The sequence below is a fragment of the Populus alba genome, chromosome 2, assembly GCF_005239225.2.
Source record: "Populus alba chromosome 2, ASM523922v2, whole genome shotgun sequence".
NCBI classification, from domain to species: Eukaryota; Viridiplantae; Streptophyta; class Magnoliopsida; order Malpighiales; family Salicaceae; genus Populus; species Populus alba.
The window spans coordinates 13,688,792-13,701,901 of NC_133285.1; the positions used below are offsets into that span (position 1 = coordinate 13,688,792).

Below are 13,110 nucleotides of genomic sequence, written 5' to 3' on the forward strand. Positions count from 1 at the left end.
CAAAAAATCTTGGCACTCCTAGGCTCCATTTTTTTTGCAATTGCTTTTGGGTTTGTGGTGCAGTAAACGCAACAAGATGTTTGGTAACAAACCAAATTATGTTTTGTACTGCAGGGCCCTCTATAAAATTAAGTGTTAAATGCAGTTTTTGTGAAGTAGTTTTTACATGTTTTTAAATTGAGTTTCATAAAACCCTTTTTGTTTTTTAGTTTCAAAAGTGATTTTGAAAAAAATTGAATTTTTTTTATTTTTTTGTTATTTCAAATTAATATTTTTTATGCTTTTAGATCATTTTATTGTGCTTATATCAAAAATAATTTTTAAAAAATAAAAAATATTTTGATACATTTACAAGTAAAAGGCACTTTGAAAAGCAACCGCAACCACACATCTAAATACAACTACCAAGTATATTATACATGTTTTTTGTTACACATAAATTTCAATTATAATTTTTATTAAATACGTATCTAAATGTAACTAATCACACTTTTTTAAAACTTAATTTTTTTAAAAAATCACAACCATAAAAACTACCTTAAAAACAAACAAACTCTTAATATTCATTCTTTATGTTATGAAAAAATTAGCTCGACATCTGGCGAAGCACGTACAATAAGCTAATTTTTATATACTAAGCAATAAAAGTTGCATACTTTGTTGATGTTTTAATTTTTTTTCGTACATAGATAAAATGACATCTTATTATATAGTTTCTGTACATGTGATATCATATAACTTGCAAGTAATTTGATCCATCGTATACATGGCTATATCCATTTATCATAATGGTAGCTCTTCCTTTGAATTCTGATGTTTTTTTTTTTTATATATTAATATGAGTATTCCTATCAGTTTATGTGCACTTTGACTAATCCCAAGGGCCTTGAAGTTAAGACCATGTAAGCTTCCAGCGACTTTTAGGTCTACGAGACTCGAACTAATGATCTCTAAGAAATAAATTTAGGACCTGATCAGTTGAGCTATGTCCCTAAAAGTTAAATTATGATTGTTTTATTGTTGAATGTTTATACGTACTTAGGAGTATAAATAAATAATCACGGGAGGATTGTCATGTTACCATTGCTAATAGGAAGTAACAAACATGACTAAGGTCATGTTTGTTTCCTGGAAAGTAGTTTCCGGGAAACCATTTTCCAAGCTTTTTTGTGTTTGTTTGCCATTAGAAAAGTTGGTCAACGGAAAACACTTTCTAGTCAACGAAAAATACTTTTCGGTCAATGAAAAACACTTTTTAGCCAAAGAAAAATTTGGCTTGGTTTTTAGAAAAGTGTTTTTCCTTTACTGTGTTTATTTTTTGGAAAGTGGTTTCCGGAAAATCACTTTCCAAACTTTATTGTGTTTGTTTGCCAGTAGGATAGTTGATCAACGGAAAATACTTTCCAGTAAAAGAAAAATTTGGCTTGGTTTTCAGGAAAGTGTTTTCCTGAAAAATTTGGGGGGAAAACACTTTTTAGAAGTTGTGAAAAATTTAGAAATGTCATTATTTGCTGATTATATCAAATTTGATCCTCAAACTTTTTATTACTTTTTATATTTTGTTTTGAATATTTATTTTTTAATTTTATTTCTTAAAATTTTATTTTATATTAACTTTGGTCTTTATTTTTATAATTGCTATTTGCTTTTTTCTTATCATTTTTTTATTGAAATTTTTTATTTATCAAATTTGATCCTCATTATTTTGATTGTTACTTATTTCATTTGAAATAATTTATGAAATGTTGATTATTATTATTTTAATTTCTTCATCTTTTATTTTTTTAATTTTTTAGATTTGATCTCTATTATTTTGATTATTATTTATTTTATTTGAGATAATTTATGAAATTATATTTTTTTTTCAATTTCATTCTCATTCAACCTTTTAATTTGTAAGATTTGTTTCTCATTATTTTAACAAACTTGAGAAAAATAAAATATTAATAAGTTATTTTCGAGCTCATTTTCCATAACATAACCAAACACTAGAAAGTGTTTTCCAATCTATTTTCCATTACACTATCAAATATCGGAATTCACTTTCCCCGTAATTCACTTTTCAACAAACAAACGGGGCCTAATATCAAGTGAGTACATCATGTTTGTTTTTTTAAAAAATAATTTTTAATTAAAATATATAATAAAATAATATTTTTAGCTATTTTTATTATTAGCAACACCATTAATTAGATATTTTTTCTAGTAAAAAATAATTTAAAATACATTTGAAAAAACATTTGGAACGCCAAAAACAAACGCTCAACAAACCTTTCAATTTATAAACATATTAAACATCTTTTACATTTCTTTCTTGAAAAATATTTTTATAATAATCACTTGTCTAATGATTCACTTGTATTTTTTTAACCTAGACCATCATGCGAAACATTAAGCCCAAATATGCAAGACTCCATGGACCAGAACACCAGCCTATTGAAAGCCCGAACGACCAATAATATGGGCTCGTTTTAATGGGCCATAATACCCGTCCATAGGCCCATTTACAACAACAAGAAGATCTACAAAACCACAGCCCTGATATCAATTCCAGTCACCACTCGCAACTAGACTACCACCTAACCCATAGGCCCATTTACAGCAGGAAGAAGATCTGGAAGAGCAGAGCAGTCGGAGTCAAAATCCCAGAGGTGCTTCGAGATTGCGCCCCAAAATCATGGCGGGAACATTTAGCGCCATCAATTCGAAATTCCCGCCACTGGCGAGCCTCTCTCTACTTAATCACCATATCCCTGCTCCCCTCCGTCTTCTCAACTCCCGTTTTTGTCACAGTCGAAACCCTCGAGTCCTCAAAATGCCTCCAGCAGATCTACAAAACCACAGCCCTGATATCAAAGAGCCTTCTCCTAAAGTCCCCAAGCTCCAACATGATGGCATCGCGTCATATCTCCTAAGAGTGAAAAAACTCTCTGAAAATGCTGTTTTGCCCTCTAGAGGCTCTCCCCTTTCCGCTGGCTATGATCTCTCCAGGTATGTAGCAAAACCCTCTTCCAGTCCTTTCATTTTTCACAAGGTCAGCGCAGGATTATCAGCAAATTTATGGTTTTTTATTTAAATGTTTTTCAGTGCCTCAAAGGCAAAGGTACCAGCTAGAGGAAAGGCCCTTATCCCTACAGATTTGAGCATTGCAATACCTGAAGGAACTTATGCTCGCATTGGTAAATCTCACCCTGTATTTTTAAATGTTATATATGTTTGTTTTACATACGGTTTGATTTTGTTTCTGAAGCCGGGTTTTGTTGATTTAGCACCCAGATCGGGACTGACATGGAAGCACTCAATTGACGTGGGTGCTGGTGTCATAGACGCAGACTACAGAGGCCCAGTTGGGGTTATCTTGTTTAATCATTCTGATGTTGATTTTGAGGTCAAGGTTGGCGATAGGATTGCGCAGTTAATCATCGAGAAGATCGTGACTCCGAATGTTATGGAAGTCGAGGATCTGGACGCAACTGTGAGAGGTGCTGGAGGGTTTGGATCCACTGGCGTGTGAGCTTCCCGTGCCTCATAAGACTTTCTTGAAAACTCATGTTTCTTAGCTGGTAAATCTAGTGAACAGATTGTCGGATTAGTGGTTAATGTTTTAGGTTTGGTAACGAACCTTGGTTTGCAATGAAAACATGGTATTTTTATTCACCTTTAGCAACAAGGCTATGGAGATTTATCTTGCTCCATAACCTCTAAAATTACTCAGGTGTTAGAAATTGAACTGGCTAATTCCACAAATACATGGAGAATTGGTGTTCCTGGCATGAAATGCTCCTCTCATATATATAATATCCCATAATTTACTAAAAAAAGATAATGCCTTCTCCACTTTAAGTGGGGATAAGAACAGCACAAACCATAAAGCGCCATCACCCTAAAAGGCTTACTATTCAGTTGCTTCCACTGCCACTGGGGTAGGTGCAAGCATTATAACCTGTAGAACAAAGAATAAAGGAACGTTACAGAGACTGTAGTTTACGCGTAAATGCAGTAAAATGCTGAGGGGTTAGCAAGTCCAGCAAGTAAAAGTATTCTGAGGGAACTTACTGGGGTTGTTGGACGAGAGAGTGGCTGATTGTGAGAAATCACAGTTCAAAGGATTTTTATCAGAAGCTTGATAGAAGAGATTCATGGCATAAGCAGCATGTGATGCTAGTGTGTTTGGTTCAAAGCAAGCCCCGCCTGGTTCGATCGGACTACAGTCAATCCCTCGTCCACAAGCATAATCCAGATTAGCCTGCAATTGGGCATCCGATACACCAGACTTAGGCACACACCATGTTGCTTTGTTCGACGTTGGAAATGGGTTCGTCGGAGTTTTTGGTGTAGCCGGAGTCTTAAAGCACAACAGCTCAAGTTAATAAAACTCCATAAACTACTATTACAGTACACCCTCCCTCATTCCATTGCATTAAGGAAAGAATGCACCATGAAAACTGTAAATTAGCTGATCCACATGCATGAACTAGCTCATAAACCTTGAAAGGGAACTGCCCATTCTTTTTAACAATCAAAACAGTAGAATCTATAAACGCTTGGAGTTGAATTATAAATATTATTGAAATATAATAAAATTTGGCTCTTAATTACCTGGCTACTTTTAGAGAGCCCAACATTATAAGCCATGGTGAGATCAGGCTTGAAGAGTCCAAATGATCGCTCAGAACCAGGTCCAGGTTTCAAGTCTTCATCATATAGAGCAAAAAGGTATGTATCCACTGATTTTCCTGGCATGAGAGGAGTGCCCTCCATGGATCGGAGGTGTGCAATCAAATTGCCATTATAAGCCTTGGCATTCTCAATACTTGGCCCTATTTCGTTGTCATCTCCTTTGTATGGCCATCCAGTCTCAGCCACCACAATCTCTACATTCTTAAATCCAATAGAATTCAGTGCGGAAAAAACTGCATCAACCTGCAATTCAAAAACAACCACTGCTTCTAAGCAACAATTTTTTTTTCAAAAAGACAGTAGTTGAGTTGCAATTTGATTTGCTCCATCTCACCTGAGCATCAAACATGTTCATGTACTTAATCCTAGTGTTTCCGTCCACCCGTCCCGCATTCTGCTGGAAAAGGCAAAAAGCAAGAGTCTCGGGCCTTGTATCGCTTCTGTAAGCAAAGTAAGGGTAGGGATTGATGGCAAAAGGCGAAGCAGTCGCATTGTTAAACCCCAACAAGCCCTTCATCAAATCCTCATAGCTTGGATCAAACCTTCCAGAAGAAGGCGGCTCCGAATGCTTAAGCACTCCCATCGAGTGAACAGTAGAGACCTTAATTTCCCCCCCGAGCGACACATCGTTTAGAGCATTCTGTACATTTTGCATGGCTGGTAAGAGCTTGTTCATGAGATTCTGGTCACCGGAAGTCATCACCTCGTTTCCAACATTGATGAGGATGATTTTGGAAGCTGGATAGAAGGGGAGCACGTTCGTGCTGATCCAGTTCTTGGCAAAACTGGGATCAGAGGCTAGTGCTGGAATGTCACCATTTGCAGTGCCGATAACAATTCCAATTCCGGTGTTGGCTAAGGCTTTTATGATGGCCGGGTCCGATCCATATAATCGAACCTTTTGGATTGAAGTGGATTGGAGAAGCTTTGCGGTGTCTGATGGTGGTGGAAGGTTGTCAGCAACTTGGCCGTAGTTTACACCGATAAATGATTGCGAGTCTAGCACCAAGATATTTAAAAGCAGGTGATCGAATCAAACAGTTAATTAATATATAATATTTCAAGCTTACTAAAAATGGAAAGAGACGTAATTTAAACTCACTTGCAATATTTACAGTCAGTGAGAAGGAAACGAGGAGGAGGAAAGCAACAGCAGAAGGAAGCACCGCCATGACTGAGGAGGAGCTTATGTCTCTCTGTTTTGCATATTTTGAAGAAAGTGGAGCGGGGGGCGATAAATATAGAAGAAGAATATGCTAAGGTCGATGGTAGAACCGTAAAAACAACTTTCGGTGTGAAGCTGAAACTTCGTATGTTTTTCACTTGGAGCGGTGGGGCTGCTAATTACTTAGCTTCGCTTAATGTTATTTATTTTAATTGCATGATATTCTAACAGTATATTTGTAATTACAACTTTTTAAAATATACTTTTTAAATATATTAAAATATTTTTTATTTTTTTTTATTTTTAAAAATTATTTTAATTTATTAATCATTATCAAAACAATTTAAAAATAAAATTTAAACCGCACTCCTAAACACATTCTAAATTTACAACATAGAACACACTAGATCCATCAATTAATCAATAATTTAAAAACTAGGTACAAGGAACATATTGTTTATAAGATATTATTTGATTAAGTTAAACATCATTATTTTTGATAAATTAAACAGAAATATAGTTTTTTTTTAGCTCGACTCCCAAATTTATATATTTATTTATTGATATAACTATATGATATATGATAAATGAACATAAATTTTAACAAATCAAGGAAGAAAACTTATGTGACATTGGTCTAGAAACCAGTGCCCTTGTGAAAAAGGATATGCCCGTGTCGGCAAATCACCTTACCGGAGGAAAACTTAGCTATTACGAAACAACGTGCCTCTTTTTTCACAACGGAAAGCATATTTTCCCAGTGAAGAAAAGTAAAGCATATTCAAGTTAAAGAAGGTGGGTTTACTTTGGCAAATGCGTGTATAATTGGTGGCACAAGAATGCTTAGAATAATGCAATGCTAAAGCAAAGCTTTGAAAAAGCTTCATTTCTTGCTAACCAAGTGGCGAGGCCGATTGTTTTCCTGGGCTCCTAACCCTTTAGCCCCTTCATGTACCCAAGAAAAGAAAATAAAAAAACTATATGCTACCAATAAAAACATCGAAGGAAACTTCAATAATAATACTGAAAGATAGCTCAACTAATTAAATTTTAAATTTAATTTTTAATAATAATAAATTTGAGTTCTTTTAAGGATACTGAAAAGATTTACATGGATTTTAGAGCATGTAGAATTAATTAAAATACACGTGAATGACAAAAACAAGTGGGGAGGCTGATTGTTTTCCTCTTAACTCTTGTGCCCCTTTATGTAGCCTGAGAAAAGAAAAGAAAAGAACTATATGCTATCTTTAAAAATAAATGAAGGAAACTTTGAAAGATAACTTAACTAATTAGGTTTTAATAATTACAAGATTGAGGTTTTTTAAAATTATTAAAAAAATTTACATGATTGTTAATTTTAGAGCCTGTAGAATTAATCAAAGTATAGGTAAAAGCTTATTTAGATATTAATTTTAGAGTTAGCAGAATTAATCATAATATACGAAAAATTATATGTGGATACTAATATTAATAAAAACAAGAAAAGAAAAGGAAACTTCAACAGGCGTGCTTTACTTTTGTTAATATCTATCTACTTTCCAATTCATTAAATGATGAATTGATGTCATCTGCCAACAATTTTTAATGGATAACTAACGAGCTTACTCTGAGAACAGAATTCTGGCAGTAGAAATGTATTATTCACACAAAATCCTGCATATAAGCATTACATTTGAACCAAAAAAATCAGTAGAAAATGCGTCCCCTCTCCCCTCTCTTTTATAGAGAAATAATTATTCTTCAGTCCAATCAAAATACTGGCAGAAGGTCTCTGGTAACTTCATCAAGTAGGGCATTGAGCATGGACTTCTCAACATCCCTTGCAACATCATCTTTTTCAAGAAATCCAAACATCTTGTCCCAACCGAAGTCCCACATGCAGTTCACATCTAAATCCCAGCTGTACACATCACATTCCACCATTTTTGGCAGGTAATCTTCAACAAGACACTCTGCATTACCGTTTCTACCGTAGAATTTCAACTTCTCCAAGTCTTTGTGCAATTCCTTGATCAACTTTTCCAAAGATTTCACCTTAACACAGGTTGTAGATATTTCCATCAATGGATGGACACTGAGCTCTTCCCTTTTTCCTTTCCTTTTCATTATCTCGTATCCACAGTCTAATATGAGCTTGCTTTCTTCGTCGTGATACTCTTCACTACCAGCACGGAGAATGCCCAGAGGGATGTTGAGTTTGAACAGTGCCTCTGCTGTGTTAAGGAATAGTTGACTTCTTATCAGGATCTGCTTCAGGTGGTTTTCACTTTCACTTAGTGGCTCTGGTGCCACCAATTTCGATGCTTTTTGCTTCTCCATTTGTGAGGGGTCAGCAATATCTTTGCTGTTTTGACGAGTTCCTGCATACATTTCCAACAACGAAGAATGAATGATATAATATAATATAGTGGGGTGTCTGTTTTTCATGCTCTTAATGATAGAAGTTGGTTTGAGAGCAAACAAGGATTTACAGGTAGATTTTACATGGAAAACCTAATTCTACGTGGTAGATTAACATGAGGTAGGATCTGGGGAATGATGCAAATGAGGAAAGCAGTACTCTGGGTAGTGAAACTCAAGAGGCAAAGTTGTACCTACCATTAAGTGAATCCAAAACAAAGTTGTGAGATTGCTGTTGATCCCTGCCCAATTTCTGACCTTGTTGCTCATTTGTCACCGTTGAGATTGTGCTTTGACACTGCATCAGACCGAAAAGAGCTTGTGTTAGCTCACTACCAAGCAGCAAGAATTGTCCCCTGTGAAGAAGTGGCTTATAGTTTGTGTGAATTTAAAGGGTATTCTGAGAATATTTTCTTAGATTGCAGTAACAAATGCGCTTACACTGTCAGTTTGAACTAGCATATTTGGTCCTTCGAGGATTTGGCTGTAATAGTTGGATGCTTGTTCAACTTTACTATGCAGATCTTCCAACACATCCGATTGCTGGATGATTTCCATTGATTTGCTGGATTTAACAATGCGTGCCTCTGCTTCTCTAGACCTGATGGCTCTCACTTGTTCAACTTTGGATCCACCAAGTTTTTCGCGCCTTTTCTGTTTACCATCTTGCGATGCAGAAGTCTGATGTTTTTGTGGCCTTGCCAAGCTGTGTGGGTTTCCGCCTTTTCTTGTCACTAGTTCATCAATCCTTCGAGGAGTCTTAGCTTTTGGTCCCTTGGTATTCATCACATTCTGCGTGGCTGGTGGATGAGCTTGCTTTTCTTGCATAGTTGGATTGCTGATTTTCTTCATCATATCATGTTTCAGATCGATTGGGGAGCAATGTTGATTCAAGTTCATGGTCTTTGAATCTTTCAAGCTAGCCTGGTTATTATTAGAACTTATTCCGTAGACAAGATCTTCATGTTGCCTGCCAGTTGGAAACCCTTTGGATGGCACTCCATCAACTGATTCTTTAGAACTTCTACTGCTAGGAGTTGCCTGGTTTGCCTGTGAATGCCTTTTTTGGAAACTCACAATATCATTCATGGGGGCAGTCGTGTTCTTGGACACTACTTCAGTGCTTGCCTTTTGAGTTTTATCTTGAATCTTCTGTCTAGCAATCTGCCACTCTCTCTCTCCAGCATGATGTTTTATGTCTCGTTGTTCAAAGTTCTGGAATGTTTGAGGCTGTCGGGATCCAGTATCATTGGAGGACTTCGGTTGATCGTTGTAAATGTACCTGTTTTCATCTCTCTTTTCTGTTTCAAGAATACTTGCGTTGTGCTCTATTTGCCATTGCATTGTAAGTGCAGATCCCGCTCCATTTTGTGCCAGTGATGCCATCTGATGCAGCTCAGGCTTTCGGATTAATTCTCTTGTTTCACCTCGATCTTTCCCTTTCTGCTCTCTGGTCTTAGTATTATCCTGAACAGTTTTTCGCTTTCCTGTGCTTTGGCTCGTTTGGATGTTGTTGCTTTGGTGCCTATCCATTTTCACATTAGCTTTATTCGAGCCTCTCTCTGATTTCATCCCCTCCACCTCTTTCTTGGGTGGCTTTCCATCATGCATAATCATTTCAAAGCTAGCATGGTGATTTGGCAGGTTCTTTTCTGCTTGCAAGGCATTTTTTGGGTCCTGGAGCATCTTAATTTGGTTGGGCTGCATCTGTTTTTGTTTTCTTATTGTGAACACTGAATTCTCAGCATCTTTTGTCCCGCGTTCTCGTGTGGTGCTCCCTTCTACAGATTTATTTGTGACATTCCTTTCAGTTTTCTGCTTGGGACTTGGCTCTTTCTTTGCGTGCTTTGAATCTGCATTTTCTGGAACCTCCTCCAGGCCCATTAGTTTTGCAATTACATTTGGAATTCTCACCTTTTCTGGTTTGGATTTTGATGAACTCGACTGGTTCTTCTGTTCAGATAATGCTGCTGAAGTCTTTGACGTGGAGCCATGGCTAGATGATTTCTTGTGAGAAGCTGAATTTGAGGTGCGTAAAATGTTTTTATCATGGTTGAAATTTGTAGCTTCTGATGAATAAGTCAGAGCCATTAGCCTCTGCCTGAGATCAGTCCCTGCAACTTCCTGAAAGTGATGAGAATTTCTTGAGGGCTTGTCAAAGGAGAACCTTGGCAGAGCAAGTTGTTTATGCTCAGCTGTTCTGACGAAGTTGTCTTCGTCGTCGTCGTCATCCTCATCAAGCAACGTGATACGAGTTTTGCTCTGTGGGGTGATCATATATTCTGAAGCTTCTTGCAGGTTTACAAGCATCCTCAAAGACTCTTCCAAATCCATGGCCCCTTTGAGTAGTTCCTTGCCAATTTCTATTGAATATGATTCAAAGTTAAGGCCATTTGAACAAGCTCTCAGGATCTGATGCAACTTCTGTGCACCTTTTGATATTTCTTTGATGTGGATATGGGAGAGGGTAGGGAAACGGTTGTTTGAAGAGTCATGTCTATCAATACCACTTCTTTCCATCCTCCCCACTTCCACTGATCTTCTGCCAATTTGATGCAGGAAACCTAGCATTGAACCATTGCCAGACGAATCCATTCTTCTGAGTTTTCCACCATTCTCAAGGGCAAAAGCCAGTGCCATGGACAGATCTCCTATTTGCTTCGAGCTTCGACCTTTCCCATAAGGAACAATCTCTGTTGAAGCTTCTCCATGGGAGAGTGTTCTATTGCTTCCACTAGTTCTATTGTGCGCGCTTCCACTCCTAATGCCATTCTGTGGTCATGGAGCAGTTTGAGTAAATTGGAAATCCATAATAACTACCACTGTCATGAGATTGAGCCATGATACTCACACTTTTATGGGCCTTCATTTCCATGGATCCTCTGTGAGTTTGCTTGGAATTGGCGTATACATCTGCACAAGCACATGATGCAGAGAAAACAACAATCACTCTTCAAACTATCCAAGCACCTAATCCTACTACAACGCATATACTGTCCTTTGATCTTGAAAATAGGCAGGAATTTTGTATTCTACAAGACTGGATGCCACTGCCTAGTTTTAGATGATCATTTCTAATTCACAAGTTAAATATAGAAGCACCCAGTATTCTGAATTGTTTAGACCACAATTTTTCACTTGTTTAAGCCTTCTAAATGTTCAATTTGCACATTAAACAAAACTAGTGGACAGTGAAATTTGATGGAATGCTAACCTGGAGCAGCTGATTTCGAACGTTTTGAGCTCTGAGACACAGCCATTCGTTCCTTCCTCAACCGGAGATCGTCTAACAGCTTCTGTGCAAATTCCGACCTCTTAGCCATACTGTTCCTCTGCGCTGGAACCAAGTTCCAGTGCCCTCAAACTCTTCAGATAGAGAAGTTTAAGAGTCTCCTTACACTGTTGTGTAGTTTTTCTTACACAGAAGAGGATGTTCCCCTGTTTCTTTTCTAGTTGAGAGGCCTCTTTCGGAGGTGGGTGAGGTGGGATGTCCAGTGGAAAGCAATGGAATGGAGTTTTGAATTTCTACCCTGAAAGTTTGACATGAACGTTAGCTCTCTCCCCCCAACCCTCTCTGACTTTGATTCTAATCCAAGCAATGGCAGAGGTTTCAAAGGGCTTCTCTTTCGAGCATTCACTGCGTGTTCTTTTCTTCATTATTTTTTTTCCATTTTTGATATGCTCGCTTCTTGGAAAAATGCAGTAATTATATTTCGATTTATTCATATAGTTCAGGATGATTCGTTCCTGTCAATTGAAGGGACAAAGGGGTGTGTTTGTATATTTTGAGAGAGAAGCTACTGTGTACCTTTTTGTCCATGTGCTTCGGGTTAAAGCAAGAGATGATGTGTCTAAAAGTGGCATGGGAGCATGGCCATGGCACATGACATGGATATCACATTCATGAAGACGAAATCGGCATCTTCCATTTTAGAGTGCGTTGAGTGACTTGGAATATATGCTTGTCAGGAATCATGCAAGGTATGGGCAAGCAACATGTGATTGTGGAGCCGTGGAAATACAAACGTTATGGATTTGTTGCATCCACCCTTGTACGTACGGTTTGGAAAATTATTATTTTCGGTTTGGTTTGATTTTTATTAAAAAAATAATTAAATTAAATTTTTTTTTTAAAAAAAACCTGAAATAGATTTAAATTTGTTTGACTTGGTTTTTTTAATTTTAGGCTCGGATTTTTCTTGTTTTTTGGTTCGGTTTGGTTTTTTTGATTTTAGATTTATAAAACCGATACCAAACTGGCTAGTTTTTTAAAATTTTAAACAATTGTATTGGTTTTTTTCATAATTTGATTGTTTTAATTATTTTTTTTATTTTCTTGATTTTTTTAATTTCTTAATTTTTTTCCTCACTTTTATTTCTAAGGAGATGGTGCGGAGGGAGTATCATGGAGATCAGATCAACCATTCAAAGGGATTACACGACAGCCCGATTTGGTAAATCGGTCATCCTCCAGCTAAAGCGTTACCTGGGCGATTGTAGCAATTACTTTCACAAATGAAACTCTTCTTTGCAATAAATACATTAAAATTGATGGGCCTCGTGGTTTTCTATTCACCAATGTAGTGTGGTGATTTCCCCCCTTGTATGAAAATTTACTTCCTTTAAATTATAGATATTTTTGTCATTCTATACGGTTAGTTAAATATTATGGATTTCTTTTAAATATTTTAGTCAATTCAAAACAGTAAAGTAATCAAAATACCTTAAAATGTAAAAACAAATAAATGGGTTTGAGTAGAGGTATTTCAGTATTTTTGTTTTATATACATGGTAGAAGCATAAACATAGTTTATTAAATCCAGCCTTATCCAAAACCTATACAAAACTTGGAGTGCGTTTGG

The 13,110-nt window shown here is 36.6% G+C and overlaps 3 protein-coding genes and 1 long non-coding RNA gene across 4 annotated transcripts; 2 read left to right on the forward strand and 2 right to left on the reverse strand.

Moving 5' to 3' along the window:
- Positions 1–2,566: 2,566 nt before the first annotated feature.
- On the forward strand, positions 2,567–3,657 carry LOC118056202 (deoxyuridine 5'-triphosphate nucleotidohydrolase). Its single transcript, XM_035068351.2, has 3 exons — positions 2,567–2,991; positions 3,088–3,179; positions 3,270–3,657. Exons 1-3 carry the CDS (start codon positions 2,678–2,680, stop codon positions 3,512–3,514), a joined length of 651 nt encoding a protein of 216 aa, XP_034924242.1. The 5' UTR covers positions 2,567–2,677; the 3' UTR covers positions 3,515–3,657.
- On the reverse strand, positions 3,628–5,941 carry LOC118056201 (glucan endo-1,3-beta-glucosidase 7). Its single transcript, XM_035068349.2, has 5 exons — positions 5,783–5,941; positions 5,015–5,679; positions 4,600–4,923; positions 4,057–4,345; positions 3,628–3,943 (listed from the first exon to the last, which is right to left on the reverse strand). Exons 1-5 carry the CDS (start codon positions 5,850–5,852, stop codon positions 3,900–3,902), a joined length of 1,392 nt encoding a protein of 463 aa, XP_034924240.1. The 5' UTR covers positions 5,853–5,941; the 3' UTR covers positions 3,628–3,899.
- A 1,514-nt stretch (positions 5,942–7,455) lies between these two features.
- LOC118056200 (uncharacterized) lies at positions 7,456–11,717 on the reverse strand. Its single transcript, XM_035068348.2, has 5 exons — positions 11,463–11,717; positions 11,100–11,161; positions 8,690–11,020; positions 8,447–8,546; positions 7,456–8,208 (listed from the first exon to the last, which is right to left on the reverse strand). The coding sequence occupies exons 1-5, from the start codon at positions 11,569–11,571 to the stop codon at positions 7,598–7,600; spliced, it is 3,213 nt and encodes a 1,070-aa protein (XP_034924239.1). The 5' UTR covers positions 11,572–11,717; the 3' UTR covers positions 7,456–7,597.
- Positions 11,718–11,988: 271 nt separating this feature from the next.
- On the forward strand, positions 11,989–12,896 carry LOC140955286 (uncharacterized). The gene is made up of 2 exons (XR_012169215.1): positions 11,989–12,300; positions 12,632–12,896. It is a non-coding gene; the product is annotated as an uncharacterized lncRNA (long non-coding RNA).
- The last annotated feature ends 214 nt before the right edge of the window (positions 12,897–13,110 follow it).

Coding starts and splice junctions, on each gene's coding strand:
- LOC118056202 (XM_035068351.2), top strand. CDS start 2,678: ATGGCGGGAACATTTAGCGCCATCAATTCGAAATTCCCGCCACTGGCG. Junction 2,992..3,087: donor GCTGGCTATGATCTCTCCAG/GTATGTAGCAAA, acceptor AATGTTTTTCAG/TGCCTCAAAGGCAAAGGTAC. Junction 3,180..3,269: donor AGGAACTTATGCTCGCATTG/GTAAATCTCACC, acceptor TTGTTGATTTAG/CACCCAGATCGGGACTGACA.
- LOC118056201 (XM_035068349.2), bottom strand. CDS start 5,852: ATGGCGGTGCTTCCTTCTGCTGTTGCTTTCCTCCTCCTCGTTTCCTTC. Junction 5,680..5,782: donor ACTGACTGTAAATATTGCAA/GTGAGTTTAAAT, acceptor TCTTGGTGCTAG/ACTCGCAATCATTTATCGGT. Junction 4,346..4,599: donor GGCTCTCTAAAAGTAGCCAG/GTAATTAAGAGC, acceptor TTGTGCTTTAAG/ACTCCGGCTACACCAAAAAC.
- LOC118056200 (XM_035068348.2), bottom strand. CDS start 11,571: ATGGCTAAGAGGTCGGAATTTGCACAGAAGCTGTTAGACGATCTCCGG. Junction 11,162..11,462: donor TTCGAAATCAGCTGCTCCAG/GTTAGCATTCCA, acceptor GTGCTTGTGCAG/ATGTATACGCCAATTCCAAG. Junction 8,547..8,689: donor TGCTAGTTCAAACTGACAGT/GTAAGCGCATTT, acceptor GGTCTGATGCAG/TGTCAAAGCACAATCTCAAC.